Source organism: Neofelis nebulosa, chromosome 2, assembly GCF_028018385.1.
Source record: "Neofelis nebulosa isolate mNeoNeb1 chromosome 2, mNeoNeb1.pri, whole genome shotgun sequence".
Taxonomy (NCBI): Eukaryota; Metazoa; Chordata; class Mammalia; order Carnivora; family Felidae; genus Neofelis; species Neofelis nebulosa.
Window position 1 is genome coordinate 4,314,556 of NC_080783.1, and position 26,837 is coordinate 4,341,392.

General features: G+C 50.0%; 1 protein-coding gene and 1 long non-coding RNA gene across 3 annotated transcripts in view; one reads left to right on the plus strand and one right to left on the minus strand.

Annotated features, from left to right (window-relative positions):
• Window positions 1-7,640: 7,640 nt before the first annotated feature.
• On the minus strand, window positions 7,641-13,105 carry LOC131495377 (uncharacterized). The gene is made up of 2 exons (XR_009253921.1): window positions 11,356-13,105; window positions 7,641-8,315 (listed from the first exon to the last, which is right to left on the minus strand). It is a non-coding gene; the product is annotated as an uncharacterized LOC131495377 (long non-coding RNA).
• Window positions 13,106-13,145: 40 nt separating this feature from the next.
• Window positions 13,146-26,837, plus strand: part of IQCA1 (IQ motif containing with AAA domain 1) — a 153,308-nt gene continuing 139,616 nt past the window's right edge. For both annotated transcript variants that reach the window (XM_058700248.1, XM_058700256.1), the window contains exons 1-3: window positions 13,146-13,528; window positions 22,152-22,476; window positions 25,579-25,698. In XM_058700248.1, the coding sequence (XP_058556231.1) occupies window positions 13,518-13,528; window positions 22,152-22,476; window positions 25,579-25,698 (456 nt within the window). In that variant the 5' untranslated portion in view covers window positions 13,146-13,517. The remainder of the gene's footprint in view (window positions 13,529-22,151; window positions 22,477-25,578; window positions 25,699-26,837) is intronic.

Here is a 26,837-nt window from a genome sequence, read left to right on the forward strand (position 1 = left end):
GAAACCGAGCTTGATGGGGAATCCAGCGGTCCTTGTTGCTGGCAGTTTTTCTGGAACTCTGGCCCTTGTAAGGCCCAGCTAACTTTGGATTCTGGGGACGTCCCTGAATCTTCTCGACAAATTCCTCTTTCTGTGTAACTTAATTTGAGTGGGATTCTTTTGCTTCTACCGTGGGAAGAAGTGGAAACTGTACAAGGCTTTCTTGACAGATTCAGTGTCTTGACAAAGTTACATGACTTTCATTTTCCTTATTTACACAATAGCAACAATAAAGCTTGCTTCATTATGAGGCCTAAAGTGCGAGTGTGTGTGCACGCGTATGAGTGTAGAGTGCTTACCAAGTATAAAATACTACCAATAGGGGCACCCGGGTGGCTCAGTTGGTTAAGCGTCCGACTTCGGGTCATGATCTCGCGGTTCAGGGGTTCGAGGCCCGCATCGGGTTCTGTGCTCCAGCTCAGAGCCTGGAGCCTGCTTCAGATTCCCTCTTTCTCTGCCCCTCCCCCGCGTGTGCATTCACACGCGCGCTCTCTGTCTCTCTCAAAAATAAATAAACATTTAAAAAATTTTTAATAAAAAAATAAATAAAATACTACAAATAGTGTTTTGATGTTATTTTGTCATCAAAACAACTCTGAATGTTTTGTAAGGGAAATACCCCCACAGCTTTTTCCTGGATGAGGACCCGAGTGTCGTGAAAGAGGGAGGCACAGAGCCCAGGCCTCGCTCAGAGCTTGGTCCACTAAAGGGTGGCCGGGCCCAGATGCAGGCTATTTCTACAAATCCACCCTGGTGGCATTAGAAGGGAAATGGAGACAGTGAGGATGACTGAAGTCATTTGGGGCTTTCCTTTCTGGACAAAATACAAACACAACAGTCGTTCGTAGGCATGGCCCAGGGTCCCTCGTCAGACCCTTCCAGGCAGAGATTCAAGGCACTTCTAGCCTATCTCTGGCCGGGACGTTTAGAACGTTTGCGTCTAGTGCAATTATCAGTATGGTTGGGTCGGCGTCCGCCATCTTGTTCTGCGTTTTCTACGTTCTCCACTTTGTCTCTTTCCCCTTCTCTTCTTGGAGAAGCCTGAACACCAAAAGCAGAATCGCCTCCGATACAGAGGTGCCCCACGAAGAGTCCTCAGAACCTCAGGACTCAAACAAAACACAGAACGCCCACACTTTGCCCTTTGCCGCCCCAACGGAGTTTATCTGATAAGGCTGAAACGAGATACGTTTCATGTTAGTAAAAAAGAAAGGTCTCCATTATTCGACTCGTGGCTGTCAGTTCTGTTTTTCTGGTTACATGGGAAACATGTGATTTCGGCAAAGGCTCTGAACGCGTGTCAGCAAACTAAATATTTATAAAAAGTCAACAAAGTGAATTGTTTCTTCCTTGTAAACTGGGAAAAGGCGGGCTGTCCTCACCACGGATCAGGGGCTATCCTGCAAATACGCGAAAACACCACACTTGGCGGGGTTTGAACGGACCCGGCGCCTGGGAATTTGAAAACTCTAGCCCAGCTCGTGTGTGCGCATTTCAGAGGGTGTATCGTGGTGAGGTCGTCACACTCACGTGCGTTAAGGACACTGTGCGTGTGAACCGGCCGGGAAGGCTCACAGGCAAGAGGTACAAAGCACACGCACTCCCAGTGCGGTTGAGTCAGCTCAGTAAGAGGCTGGAGCCTCTCAACGAAACGCGACGGCACCTTTAAAATACGGCATGTCCATTAGCCATAAGTTCTAAGGGAAACCAGGGTCACTGTCAGCCACAAGTCCCTGGCGCGCGTCCCAGGGCCTGGAGAAACAGGAAAGATTCTCTGGCACCCACACCTTACACTCACACGCGGGGCAAGATGGGTTCATTTGTGCACAGACCCAGACGAGCAAGAAGAAAGTGGTCCAAAGGAAAAATAATGTGGGTCCTAGAACCTTCTGAATTATCTGAGTTGGGCAGAAACGTGGCTAAGGAAGAGTCTTTCGCTGCTCACCACCACGCAGGACTGAGGACTCGGTCACAGAGGCTGAGGCACCGAGCACGTGGGACGAGAGCAGGAGCACAAACCTGGCTTTGCGTGGCTCTGCGTGAAGTCACCGCTGACCCCGACCTCTCCGGTGTGGGGGCCGATGCGCGTCCCTTTCCGCAAAGCCCATGTGAGTTGGTTTTCGGCCATTCACAACCAAAAACTAAATAAATAAACAGCAGCCCTGCAGGGGGTCGGATGAGGGAGGGGTGGCTGTGACGTCGGCCGGGCGGAGTGGAGGTCTGGGACAACTGTGGGATCCATAGGGTCCCCTATGGAGGAGGTGGATGGAGGGAGGGAGCAGGGAGGGGACAGCAGCTCTCAGCTGTGACGTTACCAGCCACCCAAATGTGCAGTTATAAAATAAGTAAGCCATGGGGATGATGAACTGCAAAGAGAAGATAGCGGCTAACGCCACGATAACGTCAGATGGGGACAGAAGGGACCACGCTCACCCTGGGGAGCCCCGAGGAGTGTGCAGGGCACGGTCGAATCAACGCATTGTGCTCCCAGAACTAATCTAAGATTGTACGTCCACTATACTTCGATGAAAAATTTGAAAAGATAATAAAATAAACCACGAGAAATCATTTAGGACGCTGGTCAGTCCTGTGTCCCTTAGGAAAAGGCAGTTTGCTGAAGAAGAGACGGAACAGAAAATTTTATCTTCTGGGAAGGAGGCGTCAGTGTTGAGAAAGAAAACGTGGTCGTCTTGGTGCATGCACTGGCTAAGCTTTCACGGAGGAGATTCCAGAAAGCCCCAGTCTGATAAACAGCTGGAGGTTCCAAGCCATCCTGCAGGAATTCGTGGTATAAATTGAGTCTTAATCGTTGCATCCAACAAGCCAACCAAGCGGGAATTTTGAGCCTCGGCTGAGACATGGTTGGCGATTGTTATTAGAAGTGCTCTAGAGGGGCGCCTGGGTGGCGCAGTCGGTTAAGCGTCCGACTTCAGCCAGGTCACGATCTCGCGGTCCGTGAGTTCGAGCCCCGCGTCAGGCTCTGGGCTGATGGCTCGGAGCCTGGAGCCTGTTTCCGATTCTGTGTCTCCCTCTCTCTGCCCCTCCCCCGTTCATGCTCTGTCTCTCTGTCCCAAAAATGAAAAAAATAAAAAAAAACGTTGAAAAAAAAAAAAAAAAAAGTTAAGAAGTGCTCTAGAATGTTTACATTTCAGTAAAAGGTGACTCTCTCTGAGCCTGGAGAATGAGGAAAGCTATCAATCACGCCTCTTAACTTGTTACAAGTTCGTACCAGGTCAACGTGCCACTAATAATTCCTTCTTCTCCTGATTTATGTTTGCTCCGCCATTCGTGTTTATCGTATGCCGCGAACCGCAAGCCTTCCCGCCACCTCGCTGGGCCAGGGGAGCGACCCCTGGCTCTGCTGATGGGTCTCTGTACCCCACGCCACTTGCTTCTGCCAAAGGATCATTGCACCCCTGGATTTACCGGCAAGCCAGACGCACCTCCGCTTGTGAAGTCAGCAGCTAAGGACACGTGCGGCTCCCCCTAAAGGTCACTGGTTACTACTGTGAACTTTGAAAGTGTGTCTGATCTCAGCACCTTCCTTTCTTCCGGTAAAGCAAACGTAGTTCAAAGCGGTATTTTGTGCCATTATGAAAACCTCACACACCGCTGCTCAGCACACGTTTGTCTTGTTTTGTTTTAACACAGAAGTGTCTCTGGGAAGGCAGAAACCCCGGAGGGCAGCCCCACTTGAAGGACAGGTTTCCTGGTAGACTGCAGGCACTCAGTCGATGCTCGATCAGGGAATCTGGCCCCATCTGCTTAGGAGGGCTCCCGCCACACGAAGGCCGCGCTCAGCCTTATGCTGGGTTGCGTTCGTGATGGGTCGTTTTCACTCTATTTTTTGGTGACCCGGAAGTTGAACGCAAAAGTGAGCAAAGGGCAAACAAACTGTCTAGCAGGACGGTTTCCCAACTGGCGGGGAGCCGCTCCAAAGCGCAAAAGAAATTGCGAGGCAAGCTGGAAGGCGTTAACTTCCTGAAAGAGGCAAAGGTGGAAGAGTGATGGATTGATCTCTGAGCGAGGAAGAGGGAGGCATCCGATACGGGATATTTTACTGCACGCACACGTTCACACACTAATTCTCTTGCACTCCCAGAGCAGTGTCAATTCTGCAGAAGCCTTACATGCGCGCGTAAGACACGTAACCAATCCTGCAGCAACCCCAGATACGACACAGATTTGGTATCGTATCTCCATGTTTGGAGGCTGGGCATTAAGAGACCCACCTCTCAAGTAATGCCTATTGATTATTTCCTCTCTTAGCAGAAGTGTGTTTTTTCCTAGCCACCTGACTTCATAACCTGTGGCAGGTAGAATTCTCTAAGGCCCCAGAGATGCCCACCCCTTGGTAGATATGCCTGCATCATCCCCTCCCCTTGAGTGGGGGTGGATCCACACCCGAGATGGGCTAGCGGCTCCCTTGATCAGGTTACAAGCTATCGGCTCTCCCACTGTGGCCCACGAACGAGTTCTCCGGCTGGCTTTGCAGAGGTGCACTGCAGCGGGCAACGGAGAAAGCCGCAGAGCTGGGCCCTCAGCCCTGCTTCTAGGATCTGAGTCCTGGGGGGCTCAGTCCCACACCACAGGGAACTGAATTCTGTCAGCGGCCTGAATGAGCTTGCAGGAGGAGGCAGAGTTCCGGAAGGGAATGCGGTCCAGCCAGCATTCAGTTTCAGCTTTGCAAGCCCCTGAGCAGAGAACCCAGCAGCGTTGGGCTGGGATTTCTGACCAACAGAAACTGTGTGATACTGAGGGGAGTGTGCGCTAAGTTTATGATGAGTTTATGATGAGTTACACAACAATAGAAAATTAATACAGACTCATCTTCTAGGATTTCAAAAAAAAAATTTAATGTTTATTTATTTTTGAGACAGAGATAGAGGGAGACACAGAATCCAAAGCAGGCTCCAGGCTCCGAGCTGTCAGCATAGAGCCCAATGAGGGGCTCAAACCCACAAATGGTGAGATCTTGACCTGAGCCGAGGTCGAACGCCACCCAGGCAGCAACTGAGACCCCTCATTCAGCGCAGAGCCCAAGGCGGGGCTCAAACTCATGAACTGGGAGATCGTGACTTGAGCCGAGGTTGGATGCCTAACCGACTGAGCCACCCAGGCACCCCATCATCTTCTAGGACTTTTATCTAATTCTCTTTTTTTGTTCTTTGTTTTTGTTTTTGTTTCTGTTTCCTTTTCTTCACATCTGACCATTTCTTTTCTCCAGTTACCTCTGCCTGAATTCTGTACCCAGGATATCATTTAATGGTATTACAGCCTACAAGTCACAAAAAAAAAAAAACAAAGAAAAAGGGTGGGGGGGGAAGAGGACCTTAATTCAGCCTCTTGCCAATTCATCCAGGCCTTGAAGCAAGCAGAAATAGAGGTAACCCCACCCCCACTGCTGGTTCCGTGGAAAATAGAACTTCCTCCTCACCAGAGATCCCTGCATTGTTCCGCAGATGAGAGAACGCGATTGGGTTTGGTAGGTGATCGTCCAGGCTGGCACACAGGCCAGCGTGAGAGTGAGGACAAGGCCTTTGTGCTAGACTCTGACCATGAGGGAACCAGGACCACTTTCAGAGTCCCAAGACATTCAGCAGAGAGAGCTGGGTGACAGGCAATTATTTATTAAAATAAAAATCACCCTAGTTCTGTCCAGCCCCGATGAATTAACTGGTACTGTGCCAGCCCTCCTGCCATGAACAACTACGCAGTCGGGCAAAAGTTGTGTGTTAACATTTTGCAGGCATTTTCAAACAATGCGTGGTACAGCAACCAAGAGAAGACAGAAGCAAAAGTGATGCAATCATTTGCAAGATTAGGTCGAAGAAAGACTTTGGCTGCCGTCCTGCCCACCCTCTCTCTCTTGCTCCCTCTGGTGGGGCCGACTTCTGTTCTGTGAGCCGCCCTACAGAGAGGCCCCTACGGGAAGGAGCTGAGGGAGACCTCCAGATGACAGCCAACCCAGAATGGAATTCTCCAGTCCAACAGCTCAGGACAAATTTGGTCCTGCATTTGGTCCTGCCAACAAAGTCCTAAGTAAGCTGGACGCCAACTCCCCCACGGCTGAGCCTCCAGATGAGACCACATCACAGCTTCCCCCGTGAGTATAGCCTGTGAGGAGCCTATGGCTAGAGGCACCACTGTGCTGTGAGCAGATTTTATATCCACACAGATGCTGAGATAACAAATGTATACTGTTCTAAGACACTAGGTCAGGATAATCTGTTATGCAGCAATATAAAGCTAATATAGAAAACAAATAATAAAGATATATATATATTATATTATATTATATTATATTATATTATATTATATTATATTTAGTATATAGATAATTATTAAAACCAAAGTTTGCTTCTTTGGCTGTATTAATAAAAATGATAACCCCTAGCAAGACTCATCAGGGAAAAAGAGAAAACATAAACTGAAACTATTATGAATGGCAAAAGAAATATCATCACCAATCACACAGGTATTAAAAGGATGGTAAAGGAATATCACAACCAACTTACTATCATAAGTTCCACAAGTTACATAAAATGATCAGGTAGCCTGAACCACACAGCTTCCAAAACTAAGAAGAAATGGAAAACCCAGATAGCACTATATCTATTAGAGACATTGAGTTCTTAATTTTAAAAACCTTCTCACAAAGACAACCTCGGGTCCAGATCATGTCCAGCAAACCTTTCAGAAAGAAATAACAACCACCCTATGCAAACTTTTAAAAAAATACAGGAAAAAAAGGGAACATTCCCCAACTTATTTTACGAAGCTAACATTACCATGAGAGCAAAATCTCACACGGCTGTCAAAGAAAATCACAGACTCCTATCCTTCATGAATGCAGGTGCAAACCTCCTCAACAATATCTTATATATAAAGTGTAGCAGGTGCATGATAAGGACAACCCATCAGGTGGGGTTTCTCCCAGCTATGCATTCAAAAATCAAACAATGTACTTCCCTACATTAACAGAATAAAGGGGGAAATCATATGATCCTATCAAAGACTCCAAAAACATCAGCAAAGTTCAACACCCTTTCAGAAAGACACCCATGCTTATCCAGACACTGGATTCATGAGAAGGGTACCACAGAAGAGCAGGGGGAAAGGTGGTCTTCTTGTGAACAGGGCTGGTAGATTTGGAAGTTCCTACAGGGAAAAAAAAAAACAAGATTTAATCTCTATTTCACACTTCATGGAAAAACTAATTCTTTTTTTAAATTTTTTAATGGTATATTATATCATTTTTGAGACAGAGACAGAGATAGAGCATGAGTGTGGGAGGGGCAGAGAGAGGGAAACACAGAATCCGAAGCAGGCTCCAGGTTCCGAGCACAGATCCTGACACGGGGCTCAAACCCACGAACCGTGAGATCATGACCTGAGCTGCACTCGGATACTTAATCAACCGACTGAGCTACCCAGGCGCCCCAAAACACTAATTCTACATAAATTATAGATCTAAATGTGAAAAGTAAGACAGTACAGCTTCGGGAAGACAACACAGAGGAATATTTCATCACCTTGAAGTAGGCAAAAACAAGTTCTTAAACAGAACACAAAAAAATCACTAATCATAGAGAAACAGATGGATATGTTAGGCTTTATTAAAATTAGGAGATGCTATTCACCAGAAGACATCATTAAGAGAGAGAAAAAGCAAACCATGTGGTGACAGGAGCTATTCTCAATAAATATATTAAACGTGGGCTGATGTCAGAATGTGCAAATATCTTCTAAAAATGGGTAAGGAAAAGACGGAATTCTAGTGAAAGTTTGCTCAGTGATTTCCACTGGTGCTTCACGAAAACACAACAAAGGATATCCAAAGGGCCAGACGGGCACGTGAAAAGGTTCTCAGCACCGTGACCCATCCGAGAAATGCCAATCACAAACACAAGGAGATGACGACACCACGATTTCAAAGAAAAAAGACAGGAAATTCCAAGTGTTGGTAAGCGTGTGGAACAACAAAAACTGCCACTCGAAAAACTGGAGATCTCACTCTCCCTCTCCCTCTCCTCTCTCTCTCTCTTCCTCAGGACAACTTCACAAAGTCTTCCTTTATAAGGGAGAAGTACTCATTGGCGTCAGTCGGGTAATGCCTGCCTGTGGGGAAACGACACAGGATGCGATTAGGAAGGGCACAGAGCACTTGGGGGATCCTGCTCGTCTGTGTCTCGGTCGATGTACTTATGAGTGTTTGCAGACTGGGAAAACTCCTCGAGCAGTAGGCTGGAGAGCTGCGTCCTCTTCTGCATTGACTGTAATAAAAGGTAATTTTATTTTAAGTTTATCTATTTATTTTGAGAGAGAGAGCAAGCTTGTGAGCAGGGCAGGGGCAGAGAGAGAGGGAGAGAGGGAATCCCAAGCAGGCTCTGTGCTCTCAGCTCTGTGCTAAGAGCACAGAGCCTGACGCCGGGCTTGAACCTTGGAACCGCGAGATCGTGACCTGAGCAGAAGTCGGACGCTTCACCGACGGAACCACCCGGGGGGCCCATCAACATAGCTCTTACTATGTTCATCTGCATTTCGTGTGTCAGATAACTAAAAAGTCTGAAATCGTATCCACAGCGTAGAAACGCAGAAGTCAGCAACCCGCTGGGAAGACAGGAGGCAGGCACATGACCAGGATGGCTTTACCGCTTAAGGCTCAGCCCAGCATCAACAGGCTGCACTGGGTATTTGAACCAGGAAGACGCCCCGTGGGGTCTGCGACGAGCCCATGCCGAGTGCCGTGAGGTCCCTGGCACCCTGCCCTGCTACAGGGCAGCACCGCTTCTCAGAGAGGTGTGGCATTTGCAGGGAGCAGGGATAAACAAAGGAGCAACAGAGAAACGGCTGGAAGACAGACGGGGTTCGAACGTGCACGTGAACGTCTCACTAGGCTTCTGCCTGATTTCTTTAAATGGAGATTCTATTCCTATTAAGTCCGGCCGTGGACTACGATAAATGAGTAGATTAACTAAGTATTTTCTCTGCCGTTAAACTGCATCTTACTGATGCACTCAGGGCCCCTGGCAATTTAAGTCTCAAAACACCTCTCATTAATGTTATCGCTTTTGTTTTATGCGCCACGCGGCTTTTAATTGCAATTAGCTTTCTACCCTGGGTATCAAGAGCTATTGTTTTGCTAGGAGCATTGTGAAAATCACACAAGAGGAGGGAAACGGTTTGAGAGTCAAACAGAAACACAACAAAACAAAGCAAATTGGACGGGCACGTGCTAGTTATTCGGAAGTAGGATCAGTCATTTCTGAGGCAGTTTTAAGACTGAATTTATCAATGGCTTGTGGGAATCATGTTCATTTTAAAAGACAGCAGGTGTTAAAACAATGAGGAGTGACCTCCTTTGCACCTGGGTTCCAAAAGCTGCCTCAATGTTTGTGGGAAAAAAAAACAGGATAATAACAATAATAATAATAAAAAACATCCTGTCTTTGGCTAGTTCCTTTTCATTTTTTTCTCACGCTGGACAGTTTTATTTATAGATAATACAGCAGCTTATAAGAAGCACACACACACACACACACACACACACACACACACACACACACTCATTTCCCAGGGGAAGTGATGCTTATTTGACGTAAAATAACTTTGCTGTTTGTATCATTAGTCTGAATTCCAACCAGACCATAACGTTCGGATTACTAACAGCCATTTTAAATCTGTTTCCTAGCATATGCTCAACAAAATCCATCAAATAAGACTCATTTCCAGTCCGATATCCTTTGATATGTTATTGTGATAGACTGGAGAGAAGGCAAGTTTCAGAACTAAATGCTCTGCTGTTCGGGCACGTAGATTTCAGCTGCAGGGTCGAGTGTGTACCTATCACTGGTATTAAGCCAATATCTCTGCTACGCGCACCCCACGGAAAAACCTGCATGCATCAGATCCTCGACATCTGGGATTCCTCCCACGATCACCGCAAACCCCCAAATCAGAAATGCTGCTAATTGAGATGTGGATTTTGAGCGGACACCTTGGCAACCCCAGCAGCTTAAGGGATTAGCTGCCACGTAACAGCAGGTGGGTCCTAACGTGTGCCAAGTGCCCTGCATCCATTATTCATTGAATTCTTACAATAATCCTTTGAGGTAAGGAGAATTGCCCCTGCTATAAATTGTAACATGTCGCTGACATCGGACGTTGGTCAGGAGGAGTCAAGAGTGTAAATGGCGGGTCTTGGGACACCAGGGGTCTGCCAACATTTACTTTCAGAACCATGATCGGAAGAAATGAATACTCTCTTCACTTCCAGTTCTGTATGCAAACGTAAAAGGCTCCCCGTGCCACCCGTTAGCTTTTGTGCAGACATAACATCAGACGTAAAAGGGGGCATGTCACGGCAGAGGGTTTGGCATCTGACAGGTTAAAATACGCCTCTTAGGAGGAATGACATTTTATGCTTAGAAGCCTAGAAAACGTGCCTTACATTTGAGAGAAGTCCTTCCAATGGACTTTGAACCTTACACCTTTCCATCCTTATCTGTCCTGCCTTCGCCGCCTGCGGACCCGCGGGTCTCCCCAGACACGTACGGGAGCTGACCCAGAGGCCGGCGCTTCCTGTCCCCCAGCCTTGAAGTCGCACCCCGCGTAAACGCATCGTTGGGGGACTCCTCTACCTGAGCCCGTGAGGAAACGACAGCTATCAGCACGCGGCAACATAAAACCACTCAAGGAGCCACAGCACGCTCTGAGGACGTGGGGGGTGTGATAAGCAGCATCCCCAGGCGGGACTTTCAGGAAATCTAGAACTAGACCCAGGAGGGTCCCGGGACCCGGGACAACAAGCCTGCACGTCCCGGTGGCCCCTCTGGGGCTGCTGTCCTGCCTCGTCTTCCTCACTAAGCCGTGCCAGCGGTCACCCTTGCCCTCTGCTCCCGTCTTGCAGGTGCCCCCCCACGTGAAGCAGCCCAAAGCCGCCTCCCATTCTGCCAGCAGCCCGGCCTCCCTGCCCATCACCGGCACTGGGCCTTCAGGGTCATCTCTGATTTTCCCTCCACGCCACACCACGGCTCCTGTGAATGACACTTTCTCAGTACTTGGTCTCAGTACATGGTCTCCTCCGCTCTCGGCCACCTGCTCAAAACGCCCAGGTCCTAATTCGTGTACACGTGACATAAAACTTGCCATTTTAAGCGTGCGGTTGGATGCCATGGACCATGTCCACAATGCCGCGGGGCCATCGGCACTATTTCCAAGATTTCCCATCACCCCCACCGGAAGCTCCACACCCATTAGGCACTGACACCCCCACGCCCTCCCTCCCCCGGCCCCTGCTCACCTCGAACCTACCTCTGTCTCTGTAAATTTGCCACAATAGGGATGTCATGCGAAGGGACGCCACGCAGGATCTGTCCTTTGGTACCCGGCCTGTCTTCCTTCGCCTAAGGTCTTCAGGGTTCCTCCACGTTGCTGCAGGTGTTGGCCACTCATGCCTTCGTGTGGCTGAGTGTTACTCCAGTGGACGGACATGCCGCCCAGTCTATTTCTTGGTCTTTCTAATTTGGTTTCTCTGGTGGGTGTTTCTGATTTTCGTTTCGTTGCCTTAGCTGTAGAATCCTTCTCTTCTCATTGTGCCATTTCATCATTTCTTTCAGCCCTTATTCTCTTCAGCTAATGGTCATATTAATTTGTTCTAGAACCTGGGACACATGTGACGAATTTTCTTCTCTTTGCTTACATTTTCTTCCGGGCTAGGTTCTTCATCTGTCTCGCCCGCACTGTAATTCTTTTTTTATTGCTTCCCCTGTTACGAAAGCCTTCAGCTTGGGTAGTGGACTTACTGCTTCTGTCTTGTTCATATTAAAATGGATTGCTCTTTGTAAAACCTTCTATTTGTTCAAATATGTGAACAGATTTTCCTCGGCTGCTTTCTCACTGTACCTGAACGAGTTTGAGAGCTGGAAGATTGCATTTTTACCCATGTTTCCATGACCTGTATGTATATACAGTGAGGACTAGGGCTGGCCCCCTGGCTGTGTGCAAGAGTGCAATTCTGCTAAACTCCTGCCCCCACCCTTGTTAGAAGCCTACCCAGTCCCTGTGACAAAAATGTCCTTGGACTTTGAATCTCTGCCTCAACTCGGTGCAAAGGCCTAGAAAGTGGCAAGCCCTAGTGCTTTTTCCCAGCTCTGGTCGGGTCCTGGGGCAGCAGGGGCCGCTTTCTATTCACAATAGTTTTGTCTCCCCTGCGTTTCCCTGGTGGTTTGCTTCTGTGCTCACCCTCCCGCTCGGTGGAGTCACCAAAAACTCGTGGTATTTTGTCTACTTGGTTTCCTTCCCTGGTAGGGATTTGTGCGGAATGGGAATGAGATTCAGATGCCGTGATCGGCAGCGGGCTTCTAGTTCACTGAGTACCGTTTTTGACATTTGTAGCACAAAGCTGTACTTAAGTTTTTAGTTCTTTCTTTCTTTTGCTGATTTATGCGACTCTTTTGTTCACTTCATTAGCGATGGTGGGAGCCAGATTCTGTGATCCAGACTCAGGCTGTTATTTTTTAGGTGGGTTATCTTCTCCAGGCTCTCGGCGCCGCGTTGGTCCTGAATATATTCCTGCAGGGACTGCGGGTTCTAGAATTTGCCAATAAATCTCAATAGTTCCCAAAGAAGAAGGAAGAAGGGCAATGAACGCAGACCCTCATGGCGACTTGCTGCTAACTAACATCCACACAGCATTTTCCATTTACAACACACTAGCTCCTCGCCTCGTTTTCATCCCGTCCCAGAAGGACGGGACTGCTTGTCCTGTATCCCCAGAACCTAAGTCTGCGCTTGGCCCAGAGAAGCCCAGTAAAGGTTGGAACAAATGAACGGCTGTTATCCCATTTTACAGATGGGAGACTGAGGCTACAATCAAGGACCTGGTCCAAGGCCACATATCTGAAGGTGGATGAAAACGGGGCAAACAGGAAAGCGGGAAGACGACGCGGAGGACGACGAGCCGGTGGGAGGCACCCGGGGTGGCCCCCGGGGGCAGGTCCCCAGCGGTGCCCTCCGGGAGCCCCGCCTCCCTACCGGGCGGCACCTCCCCTCCGCGGGACCAGCGTTCCTCGGCGCCCCTGCGCGGTTGCCACGGAAACCAGGCAGCAGCGCAGGCGCCTGGAGCTCAGGGGGCGGGGCGCGCGCCGGGCCGGAGTGAGCCGGCACTGCGCATGCGCAGCGTCTCGGTTGCTAGGTTCCGCCTCGCGTCGCGTCCAGTGGCTACGGTAAGGTCCCGGAGCCTCGGGGTGGCGACGGGAACGTTCGAATCCCCCTCGGTGCCTGCGCGTATCTGCAGGTTGTCGCCTTTTCCTGCCCAAAGTGAGAGGATCTCTCCGATCGCTGTCCCCCCTCCTCCGGAAGGACCTCTCCGTGGACGCCCCTGGCGGTGTCCCGACCCCTGCTAGCCGGCCGCCCCTCGGAGGGACAAGGAAGAGCTTCCAGGCGGGCGAGGGAAAGAGGGAAAGTAGCCAGCCATGTCGAACGCGTAAGTTATGGGCTGCCGGCTTAGAGGCATGGGGTGGGCTTCTTCAGACGGAAGGATAGCTTGTTCTGCTTCTTTTCTTTTTTTCTTTTCTTCTCTCTCCCACCCTCCTTCTTATATTGCACCAAACATGGGCCCAGTATAGAGTGTCCGCTTCTTGGGGACACGGAAGGCCATCCGCTTAGGTGTCGCTCCTCCCGGGCCCACCACCCTCTCCGCCCATGAAGATGCGCTCCCGGAAGCCCGTTGCTCGTGTCTGCCAAGCCCTCGCCGCTGTGTTTTCGAGGAAGCAGTACCCTCAGTAGGTTCGGTACTTGGCCTGCTTTTCCCTTGACCTGGCTCAGTAGTGAATGGATTGCTTTGTGAAAACACGCGAGGCCCATATTAAGTCAAGAAAGGAGTTACGGAAGCTTTGTGGTACCACATTGTTCACCACACCCCTACCATGTAGGACTTGTTACTGTTGTTGGTTTTTTGTTTTTTGTTTTTTTCCCGTTTTACAGCTAAGGAAACAGGCACAAATAGACAAGTAGTTCATACACAGCGCGTCCACGACGCCAGGCCAGGGTCCGTTGCTCAAGCGTGCATGCTTGCTATTTCTTTTTTTTTTTTTAATGTTTATTTTTGAGACAGAGAGAGACAGAGCATGAACGGGGGAGGGGCAGAGAGAGAGGGAGACACAGAATCCAAAGCAGCTCCAGGCCCTGAGCTGTCGGCACAGAGCCCGACGCGGGGCTCGAACTCACGGACAGCGAGATCGTGACCTGAGCCGAAGTCGGATGCCCAACCGACTGAGCCACCCAGGCGCCCCAATGCTTGCTATTTCTAACCCTGTTTTTAGGTGAGAAAACCAGAGCAGAGAGGCCAAGGGCCTGCTGAGATGTTGCAGGTGGGGAAGGTCAGGGGCTCTGTCGTGCAGGTGTTGAGTTTGAAGAGCCAGTTGGACATCACACAGAGGTCAAGTAGGCCATTGGAGGGTCAAGCCTCGAGTTCAGGAGAGAGGTCTGCGTGTGAAATAGAAGCTCGACGGGTGTTGGTATGTACATGGGCTTTATTAACACGGAATGAGGGTAGACAAAGAGAGAGCGGGGTCTGAGGACGAAGCCTTGAGCTTTGAATCATCGGTGGCAAGAGACTGGGGACCAGATACCAGCAAAGGGATCGAAGGTGTGATCAGTGAGGAAGAAGCAAACTCGCGGGGCCCCGGAAGCCAGGTGAACAAGAAGTAATGTTTCTCCCAGAGCCGGGAGTGACACACTCAGACACTGCTGAGGACAGTCAGAGGAGAACCGAAAAGGACCATCCATTTAGCAGCGGGGGGTCAGGTGGTAGGTACCCTTGACCCTCAGTGGGGATGCGGCACGGAGGTGGCCGGGAGTGGGAGGGGGAGACATTGTAGACAGTGAGCACCGCCAACTTTTTGAAGGAGTTTTGCTTTAAGGGGCGGCTGGGTGGTTGAGCGTCTGACTTCGGCTCAGGGCATGATCTCGCGGTTCGTGTGTTCGAGCCCTGCGTCGGGCTCTGTGCTGATAGCTGGGAGCCTGGAGCCTGCGTCAGGTTCTGTGTCTCCCTCTCTCTCTCTGCCCTTCCCCTGCTCATTCCCTGTCTCTCTCTCTCTCTCTCTCTCTCTCTCTCTCTGTCTCTCAAAAACAAATATTTAAAAAAATGTTTTGCTATACGCTGGTGAAAGGCTGTGGGGCCTGGAGAAGGGAGAAGTGGGGTGATGTTAGTGGGGGGGCATGAGCCCCAGCGGGTGGCCTAAGGTCCTGGCCTCCAGGGACGCGTTGTTACTTATCCCAGGGAAGTGAGGAGGGCAGAGTGTGTCCGCAAATGCTGTTCTCGGGGCAGGCGTCTTGTGGGGGCCTCGAAAAATGGTGTAGGTGGCAGACAGACGATGGAGACACTGAGGGGCTTCAGTGGTAATACCACCTGATGAAATGAGGTTCAAAGCTAGGGAGTGGGGTGGTGGGAGGAACGGGGCGTATGGCCCAGACGTGGCAGTGAGGAGCAGGGACCTTGACCCTGTGTCCCCACTGTGGTTAGAGGAGCCTCTCTTTGTGAAGGCTGCAGGGGAGGACAGCTGAGCCCCCCTTAAGCAAGAAAGCCAAGGGAATGTCCTGGAAAGAGGACAAACAGCTAGAAGAACTTGAAGACTCACCCTGAATAAAATATTTGGGGGAGAACGGCCAATTTTACAAGCTTCAGATTTTCCATGGAAGTACGCGGTAGGTCTGAATGGTCAAGTCTTCCCCTCCCCCACCCACCCAGTCACAGAAAAACTGCCAAAATCTAGAAATAACAATCTGCTCGTTATCAACTGGTGTATCGTGTTCTCCACCCACAATCCTCCTGACCTCAAGATCTGTAATATTTCTTGGTCATACGCTCAACCCCGAAACCAGTCATGTACTTAAACAAAATTCTACGCAGTCTCACGGATAAAATGCCACCTTCTCTTTACGAGGCGCGTGTTAAGCTTTCAAGAACGCTTTCACATCTGTTATCCTGTCCCACAGCAATCCCTGGGGGCATCCAGAGAGGAAACATTGTTACCCAGATTTGCCACTTGGGAGGTTCAGTGACCAGCCCCAGACCAGCTACCCCAGGAGAAAGATTCTGATTCTAAACATGGGGCACCTTTACCTTTAAAACCCCCCTTGCCATGACCAAGGAAACTAAAAACACAGGTCCACACAAACACGGGTGCAGGAATGCCCTTAGCGGCATCATCCGCAATAATGAAAAGACAGAAACAGCCCCTGTGTCCCTCCCCTGCAGAATGGGCCAGCAGAGTGGGGTGTGTGTATGCCTGGAACGTATTTGGCAAACAGGAAGGAGGTCTTGATACCACGTTAAAGCACCTGTGAACTTGGCAAACGTGCTGAGTGAAAGGAGCCAGTCGGCAAGGGCCCCCTCCTGTGTGGGTCCTTACCTGAAGTGCCCACCGCCATAGGCAAATAGAGACCGAAACTAGATTAATGGTTGCCCGGGGCTAGGAGGAGGCGGGCTGGGGGTGACAGCGAGTGGGTACGGGGTTCCTCTCGGAGATGAAAATGTTCTCAGGGCACCTGGGTCGCTCCGTCGCTTAAGTGTCCGACTCTTGGTTTCCGCTCAGGTCATGATCTCACGGCTTCGTGAGTTCGAGCCCCATGTTGGGCTCTGTGCTGACAGTGCAGAGCCTGCTCGGGATTCTCCCTCCCCCCTTTCTCTCTCTGCCCCTCCCCTGCTCGCGCTGTCTCTGTCTCTCTCAAAATAAATAAATAGACTTTAAAAAAATGCTCTCAAATTAGAGGTGTTGGTTGTGAATACACAAAAACCACTGATGTGTGCACTTTTAAGGGATAAATTCACAGCACATGAATTTTAGTTCGCTGATGTTGTTATTTAAAAACTCATCTTGGGGCGCCTGGGTGGCTCCGTTGGTTAAGCGTTCGACTTCGGCTCAGGTCATGATCTCGTGGTCTGTGAGTTCGAGCCCCGCATCGGGCTCTGTGCTGACAGCTCAGAGCCTGGAGCCTGCTTCGGATTCTGTGTCTCCCTCTCTCTCTGCCCCACCCCTGCTCATGCTCTGTCTCTCACTCTCAAAAATAAACATTAAAAAAAGAATTAAAAAACAAAATCATCTTGCCACATCCCTTGTCTCACACGATGTTGCCCGGGCACTGGTTCAGCAGAAGGATGCGGGGACTGTGGGGCAGCGAGGCGGGGTAGGTCTCCAGGGGACGTGGGGGGTCTCCAGGCTGGCCTGGCCAAGGCACCGTGGCCGGGCTGCTGGCAGTCCAGAGAGTGGCCGGGCTGTGACCAGTGGGCACACGTCGAGGAACATCAGGACAGCAGGGAGACTGGAGGGCAGTGAAGCGAAGGTCGGTCTCCAGAGAAAAGGCTGACAATGCGGAGGTTGGCCTGCTCACACGGCTACTTAACGTTCGCCATCAACCAATGACCTCTGCCTGGTCTTTCTAGCCAAGATCACGCAGCAGGTGAGGGAGGAAGAGGCTGCCGCCCAAAAGGCAGGACTTGAAAGGCTGAAGCCACAAGGAGAATCTGCGGCCCAGAGCTGCAGTGAGGGGTCCGCCCAGCCATGGCCTTGGAGGCGTTTCTGCTTCCTTGACCCTGGATGGAAGCCAGTGAGTGAGCTAGGGCAGTGAGGCCTCCCCGGGCTGGGTCTGTCCCAAAGCAGGGTCCAGGCTTTCTTAAATTCTAGTTGTATTCTGCCATTAATCTGGGCGTCTTACCCCAGTGGAAGTCCCCCCTCCACGTCCCTTGCTCACGACGGGTTGGGTCTTCGTGGGATTCAGGTCACCCCACCTGCACCCCACGGAGGCAGCCTCCCCGGAGCGTTGCACAACCTTGGTGCTGACTGGTGTGGTAAGCGCTTTGAAGTCTGATAAGCGCCCCTTATCTTTTATTGATGACCCCACCCGCCCATTTAGAAATCTCAACTGGCTTCATTTGTAGAGCCTCCAGGATCTTATCCCCAAATCCTTGGTAATATTAAATCTGCTTGTCAGTCTCAGGAGTCTGCTTTCTTTTCGTCCGGTCTCTCCTGCCTTCTGCCCCTTCTGATCCTCTGCAGCTAGCGTTCCAGAATTTTCTTCAGTGACATTGTGGGGCTCCCACCATATTCATTTTTAGTTGTTTCATCAGTACTGGGAGCGAGGTCTCGTTTTTCCTGCTTTTCTCCGCGTTTAGTTTTTGTGGCTTTCGCCAAAAAGCTTTGCTGTACCAGTTGACTTCTTATATTTGTTACCGACCTCCTTGCAGTTTGCAGCTGTGTCATTTACAAGCAGTTTCTTAAATCTTTTGTATTAATTAATCCCTTTTCGTTCCGCTTTGTCCTTTTTGACTCCTGCCTTCCAGATTTCTAGTGTGTCTCCTGAAAATACTTTTGGTCTCTGGTGTTCAGCGTCTTGAGGGGCTGACAGCATCTGTTCTCTGGGTATGTGGACAGTATTCTGCATCAGGTGTATGCCGTAAATTAAATTTATTGAGCATTTTCTTGGCATCTGTGGAAACAGTCTTCGGTCGGTAGTGTTCTGTTGCTGTATTTAGCTCGGCTTCTCTTTATGTGAAATTCTCGCAGATTCCCGGGATGACCCCTCCCTGGTCAGAGGGAACCACTCTTTTGATCTGGCGCTGGCTACATCCTGTTTGCTAACTGGGATTTTAGATCCAGGTTCTAAACAAAATTAGCCTGTAATTGTCTTCTGTATCGTCCTGACAGGTGTAGGCCACGAAACAAACCACGCGGTTTTCTGTTTTATGTGGACACTTTCTCTGCAGCCGGCGTCACCCATCAGGTCAGGGGACGCCGGGGTCTGCCGTCCCCCCTCAGAGTGTCCGAGTCTGGGCTCTGGCGAACTGAGAACGTGCTCGGCCCCCCGACACCCTGCACAGCCCCCCCACCCCCACCCCGGCTCCCCCGAGGCAGCCTTCAGTATGAACCTCGCTGGAGTGCTGGGGTGGGGCCGTGTGTTTTCAACCGTGAATCTGTTTTCTCGTGGCGCCCATCAGAGCTATGCCCTGCGAGGCGTCACCCTCGTCTGCTTTCACCCCGAAGACCAGGGAGCCACAAAGCGCTCAGAGTATGGGCGCTGGGGCCAGCCTGCCTGGGCGAGGGCCCTGCGTGCAGATCGCTCTGCTTTGGGCAACTTTGCCGTGTCTCCGTCCGCCCGTCTGCAAACCGCAGCGACGATAGCACCTGCCCCATGGGGTTGTCGGGTTTACAGGAGCACTGAGGACGGTGACCGACGTGACGTCCTGGTGAGCTGTTACCCTCATCATCACCATCGTCATTGTCATCGCCATCATCTGAACCTGAAAGACTTGGCACCAAGGAAAGCTTTGACTTGTGGCCAGGAAGATGAACGTCTCTCATCTCTGTCCCAGGAACAAACACATAATGGATTAATGGGGTGCCCGGGTGGCGGTTGAGCCTCCAACTTCGGCTCAGGTCATGATCTCGGGTTCGTGAGTTCGAGCCCTGCGTCGGGCTCTGTGCTCACAGCTCGGAGCCTGGAGCCTGCTTCGGATTCTGTGTCTCCTGCTCTCTCGCTGTCCCTCCCGGGCTCATGCTCTGTCTCTCTTGCTTTTAAAAATAAACAAAACATTTTTTTTTAATTTTTTTTCAACGTTTTTTAATTTATTTTTGGGACAGAGAGAGACAGAGCATGAACAGGGGAGGGGCAGAGAGAGAGGGAGACGCAGAATCGGAAACAGGCTCCAGGCTCCGAGCCATCAGCCCGGAGCCTGACGCGGGGCTCGAACTCACGGACCGCGAGATCGTGACCTGGCTGAAGTCGGACGCTTAACCGACTGCGCCATCCAGGCGCCCCTAAACAAAACATTTTTAAAAATTGATTAAAAAATGTTTTGGGGCACCCGGGTGGCTCAGTCGGTTGAGCATCTGACTTCAGATCAGGTCATGATCTTGTGGTCTGTGGGTTCGAGCCCCACATCGGGCTCTGTGCTCACAGCTGGGAGCCTGGAGTCTATTTTGGATTCTGTATCTCCCTCTCTCTCTCTGCCCCTCCCCCACTTGTGCACACGCTCTCGCTCTCTTTCTCTCTCTCTCTCTGTCTCATAAATAAACTTTAAAAGTGACCACTTCCCCATATTCTCCCTTTTAAAAAATAAGAAAATAAAAAGGAAAAAATGTTTAATTTTTTTAATGTTTTATTTTTTTAAATGTTTATTTTTAAAAATGTTTTCAGTTGTTAAGTTTATACGAACCGATAACATACGGACACGTATTTATTATGCTTAATAGTGTAATATCACATTTTAAAATAAAATGAAAATATTTTAACTTGAAAAATCCAAGAAGTGGAATTTTTTAATGCAAGGTGAAAACGTCCGCACCAGGAGCAGAGTGGGAGCGCACAGCAGTGGCTGGGCCCTGGCACAGGGACGGGCTCTGTGCCCTGGGACTGCTGCCCCCATGGGGCCTGGCTGCAAACCGGCCTGCAGGGCTATGGCTGGACCCCCGTGAATCCGGGTGGGATCGCCCTTCCCGGCAGTGCCCTCGCTGGGCCATGCATGGTGAGACACCAGCTTCTCGGCTGGGAGGCAAGCTGAGGAAGGCATAGACACTCAGAATGTATAAAGAACCCCCAGAAATTAGTAGAAAAACAATCCGACGTAAAAACAAGCAAAGCAGGGACCTGGGTGTCTCAGTCAGTTGAGCCTCCGACTTCGGCTCAGGTCATGATCTCACGGCTCGTGGGTTCGAGCCCCGCTTCGCGCTCTGTGCTGACAGCTCGGAGCCTGGAGCCTGCTTCCGATTCTGTGTCTTCCTCTCTCTCTGACATTCCCCTGTTCATGCTCTGTCTCTCTCTGTCTCAAAAATAAATAAACATTAAAAAAATTAAAAAAAAAAAACGAAGCAAAGCAAATGGATAAACAACCTCCAACGACCAGAGTGCGAGGAGATACTCAGTCTCATTTGTCATCAAGTGAACGGACGTTAAAAGGGGGAGGTCCAGTTTGTCACCCACCCCCTTGGCAAGAGTTAGGAGTGTACTTTCTGGCGGTGGTGGTTCTGTTTTTGGTCAAGGTAGAGGTGGTGGTACCATGTTGAATTGTGGTCCGGAGCTCAGACTCACGCGCACTGGGCTCAGACACCCACCTCCCTGTCAGGAGCAGGCCACCTCCCCCTCCCTCCGCACAGAGAGGCACAGGAGCCCTGCTCAGGGAGCGTCCCCTGCAACATCACACATAACACAGGTCACGGCCCGTGGTCACTTACGGCACCTGATGTTTACGGTTCTCAGAGGACAGGGCTGATGCAAGGAGGAGCAGAGAGTGGGGCCAGAGCAGAAGACCCAGAGGGCGTGCCTGGAAATGACCTTGGGAAGGTCGATGGGGGACTCCCAGGTAAACAAGGTGGACCGAATGAGCATTTCGATCTCCCGCTCTTCCTGAATCGCCTCCAAAATGGCAATAGAGGACTTCAAAGGCCATACACGCATGAGGGCCAAGGGAACATACGAGCATTTGACAGGAGATATCACAAAAACCCAGAAGGAGGGACAACAGATGAGACAAGAGGGAAGAGGCAAGCTAGGGAACGCCAGCAGGGGGGCGGCGAGGGAAAGCCCACCTTCCGGCAGAGCCCTGGGAAGAGAGAGCGCAAGGCCTGGTCCTTCTGAGTGCTAGTTGTCCATTCTTGATGATGATTTACAAGAGTGTCTCTGGGGTATAATTGTTCATTCATAGCATCTGCTCACGTTCAACTTTATAAGATAGTGTGGAATGACTTTCCAATGTCATTGTTCCAGTTTATACCCCACCAGCTGGGTATCTGGACAGATCGGTTGAATATTCTCGTTATCAACTTCTTCGTCTTTTAAATGAGTATAATGATGCAGGTTTTATGGGCCTACTGAGGAATCGCTTTATATCATTTAGGTGAAAAGTCTTTTAATCTACGTATTTGATGATAACAGCGTGGTCACATCCAAAAATCACATGCACCTCAAAATGAGACACAAATGGTCTAAAGGGCCTCGTAATTACATGCCGTGTTCTTAGCTCTCATTCGATGCCACGTTACTGTTTGTTATATCAGATGCCCATTTTGTGTGGCTTATGAAGGAATTTTTGCTTATTCTCTGTCTTCCCTCAGGATGTATAATAAGATATGGCATCAGACCCAAGAAGCCCTCAATTCTCTGCTTGATAAAGAGTCTGAGACTATGATGGAATCACGAAGAAATCAAGGTTTCATCTTCCAAATGTTAGCCACCTTCTACATAAAATATGTGCAGATCTTTAGAAACCTGGAGAATGTCTACGACCAGATTGTCCACCCACAGAAGCGACTGCTGATCCGAAAAATACTGGACGGGGTGATGGGTCGCGTCCTGGAACTAAAGAATGAGATGGTTGAATTGGAATTAACCGAGTTTCATTATTTCGATGATATCCTACAGGACCTAAAGTTGGCTCCTGTAAGTACTCAGCCTCTTTTCTTATCAGCGTCTTGTTTTAAATTGGATACGTAGGTCCGTAACCAATGCTCTAGGCTTCCTAGGCACATTTACTGGTTGTTGTATGAAAAGGTGAAGCTTTGCCCTTCGGTTGGGCCATACTGCCATGGACAAGGATTGGGTTCCTGTAGTTGTGGGCACAGACAAATCTTTTCACAGTCCTTGGGTCCAATGTTGTGGTCTTACTTGGTCACCATGGTGTCTGCCCAGGTCTGTTGGATGGAGGAGGCCAACCCTTTCACAAATATCCTGTGGCACAAACCCTCCCAATTTCCAGTAGCAGTGCTCCTACTTTTCTTGCCCAGGGAGATCTCCTTCTGGCCTTTGTTTACCCCATTTTCTTCGGGCTGATTGGCTGCTGCTTCCTTATTACCAGGTGGATGTGTCTCCTCCTCTCCTTTGGGTCTTTGGTGACTTGGGGATTTATGGCGATAGGCCTCTGAGGCTCAGACAAGAAAGAAGGGCCTCCTCTCTCTCTCTCTGATGCCCTGGAGCTGAGGACCTTCTGTCTCCCCGCCACCGCCCTCCCGACCCCCACTGCCAGACGCCCAGAGTCTCTTCTGACGCTCTGTCTGGCCGAGTCAGCCAGAGGCCAGTGGCCAGCTCCTTGCAGTGTCACGGTCCTGTGAGCTCAGTCTTCGTTTCAAAAGGAACATTTCCCTAAAATAAAATTAAAAGGAGACAGTGTTCAATTTTCCACCTGGTGTGTAATGCTCCTTCCTTTTGAAAACATGCGAGATTCTATAAAGGTTATGTTTCTTTCTGGAATAGGTTTTTCTAGCATTGTTACTGCACTTTGTTAGAAAGGACTATAAAGGGTAACTAAAATGATGGAAAGTGTTGAAGGTCACTCCGAAACTTTCATGTTTGTCGCGTTCACTTACAAGAGCATGGCTTAAAGCCCTGGATTTTTTCGGTCAGGTGTACTTTACTCCACCCGTGTGAAAAGATCAAGAACCCCTGAGGATAAGCGTGAAATCAACAGCCATTAAATCATATCCCTAAATCGAATTAGTGAAGTAGTATTAAATGTATTAATTTAATCCCGAGAATATTAAATAACCTGCTCAAAGTTGAAGAGTAAGACATCTATGAAATCTGTGTGGCGGGCTCCTTCAGATTTTCCCCTGCTTTTCTTCCTGCTTCAGTCGTCACCCCTCTGGTTGAGCTGGTTCATCTTTTCAAAGTTCATGAGCACTAAAAGGGGCGATGAACGAGTGACATTGTCCAGGAAGCCTTCCCGGTAGGAGACTATCAACTGTGTGGTCCAGCACTTCTGGGGTGGGCACACTGAGCCACGTGACGACACTGGGGTCCAGGCGGGACCAGCAGCGGCACGGACCCCGGGAGCGCTGCCAGGCCAGGGACACACACACGTACCAGCTCTGGGAAGTCCTGTGGGGCTCAGCCCTGCAGTTCCCAGTGGAAGCCTGACCAACCAGCGCCCCTGAGTCTGGGCCCCTGTGGCCGCCACCCACATGGCACACGGCTCCGCTATTCCATCGGGCCAGCACCCAGCTATCTGTGTGCAGTGTGACCCACAGCCCGGCCACAGCTGATCAGACCAGGGATGGGTGCTGGTGGCTGCCCCAGGCGATCCTTCCCCGAGAGATTCTGAAACTGAGACCGAGAGACTGGTTTCTGTCTTCGAGTCAGAGCTGTGCTGCCCCAAATTCGCGAGTTCATCAGATGCTCAGAAGAATGGAGAAAGCCGCTCTCCAGAGAACACGAGAGAGGTCCCTTAGAGAATGGGAAACCCCAAAGCATCTGGGTTGGATATAAAGTGTTTTGCGGATGGAGGTCTAGCCGCAAACCCAAGCAACTGTCTTCGGCTTCCCTCCTCTTTTGTCCTCCGCTGCTCCGTTTCCTCACCCTCAGACTCTTCGTTCTTGGACCACGCAGAGCCGTGTCAATAACACGTTGTCGTCACAGTTGGAAAAGCACAACGCTTTAACACACCTACTAATAAATACAATCTCCACATTAAATAAAAAAAGTAATCACTCTCTTCTGACTTTGCTCCATCCCCCAGGCCACAGTCACTCACTGCATCCTGGAAACCCACTTTCAGTTCACCCCAAAATTCCATCCGTCTAAGAAAAGTTTGGTTTTCAAAAGCAGTTGCCGTCTGGTATTGGTACAATCTCACCAAGTCCTAAAAAAGGACACCCCTTTCTGTTACAATGCTTCTTTAAGGGAAGGCCTGTTCAGAATTCCCCGGGTAGGGGAGAGGGTGTGGAGAGTCATGCCAGAATAGGGAAAAGGGGAACTGACCCCGAGGACCGAACCCTTAGCTTTGCCCAGCCGACTGGTCTACCAGGGGGCAGCCAGGAGGGTCTGAAAGAGTGTCTAGCACAGTGTTCCTCATGGGGGGGGTGGCCAAGGGCCACCCCGCACCCCCAGATAGCACTTCTACCCTTCTGATGGTTGAACTTGGGCTCGTAAATATTCGCGTGACCTCCAGCAACTGAACTAGTTGGTAATATGCACGAGTGAAAAACAGAAGTTTATATTTATTGCATAAAAAACAAGTTTCCTAATAAAGCAAATGAACTTTGCCAATAACTTTTGTAATTTGGGGTCGTTTAGGGAAAAGTCCAACCAAAGTATTAGGGGAAAAAAACCTGTGATCATTTACAGGCAAATAGTTAACGATGCTGATGATAAATCATTAGGTTTATTTCAAAGATCTCTCGGTCGCAATACTTTGCTATCTTAATTTGCATTATTGTTTGAGGTAGGCTGAGATGATACTCTATTTCCTTAAAGAAATTCATGAAGTTATCATGAGTTAATTGTGAATTAATTGATGTGAGTTCTTACGTTTTACATAACGATTAAAATAAGGGCCACGGCGATGACTTTTCCTTATGACTTTATTTGTGTTTCCTTAGCGGTAATGAATTGTTTTTATGCCACTGGTGTCATCACCTCTTGAATAAGGATGGGAGGTAAAATGCATCTCTTTGATATACGGTCCTTACTGTATGTTTTAGATGGGTTTGAACTGTGTCCTTAAGTTGTGACAAATGTGCCCTTTTGCTTATTTTTTCTCTTCTCTAGCAACAATTAGATATTCCCATCCCCAAGTATTTTTTGAAGGAGAAGTTGGAAGTAATCAAAGGAAGAGAGAAAATCCTGGCTCAGATATTAGCTGACATTGGATTAGATATGGCTGAAAAGGTTTGTAAACCATTTTAACCACCATCATTCCATAATCTATAAAACCTCCTTTCCCCGTGGCTCCTGACTGTGCGAGAGACAGATTGTCTCCAGGGCGAGGAAAGCAGCACCCGTCCCCCATGCTGTTCAGTATGTAAGAAGTTGCTTACCTTCAGGATGTGTCTTTGACGATTCATAACCATTATTTTCAAGAACTTAGAAACAGAGATCAGAACATAATGCTTTGTTGGCGATGTCAGTGTCTCTGAGATTAGGCAGATCATTGACTCTGTAATTCTTCAACTCAGGTTCACCTAACCTAAAGTCAGAAGCTGAGTGTTTCACGGGAAATAATTGCTAAGATAACCTACTGGGAAGTCTTTTCATTTCAGACTTTTCCACGTGGCACTGCCATATCTGCCTTCTGGCCAGTCACACATTTCGGTGACCCTCGCTGCCTCCCGAATCAGTGCCTCGTGCCCCTGGCTGGTCACGGCCCAAGCAGGGAGGCGGCAGTTGTGTGTCCAAACTGGGACAATTCAGGTGAAAGGGGCACTCTCCGTAACTACGCGAGGGGAAACCAGCACGTGCGGGCTTCCCGCAGATAGGCCCCATTGGGTGTTGGGTCACGGCACCGTGGAAAATTCCGAGCACAACCAGAATGGCAGCAGGGAGAGAGAAGGATGCGGCCTGTCTGCCTGCCTGGAAAAGCAGGTGGGCAACACGCACCATCTGAGGCGTCTCTGTGCTCTCTGGCATTCATGTCCGTGCTTCAAGCTGCAGGGAGGGCTCTCTCTTTCCCCTACACCTCGGCCTGTCGAAACGGTGCTCGTTCAGCAGAGCCCAGCCTGATGCAGCAACCCTCCGGCACCTGTCCTGACCCCGCTAACTCGAGGCTGTCCCTCCTTCCTCCACCTCGCCCTTAGATGCCCGGCCCTTCCTCTGCACTGCACACTCCCGGAGGCCGGTCCCAGGGCCTTTTAGAGTGGGGGCCATCGAGCCGTCCTTGCACCTGTCCCTGCCTTCAGCCCATGCGTCATTCAGAGGGAAGCCCTCAGCACCATCTGGCGCCCCCCAGAGGAATCCCCGGGCACAGAGCACTGACCAGCAGTGCAGACTTCACTGAGGGCTTTTTACAGGGGACACAAGAAGGGAGGTGA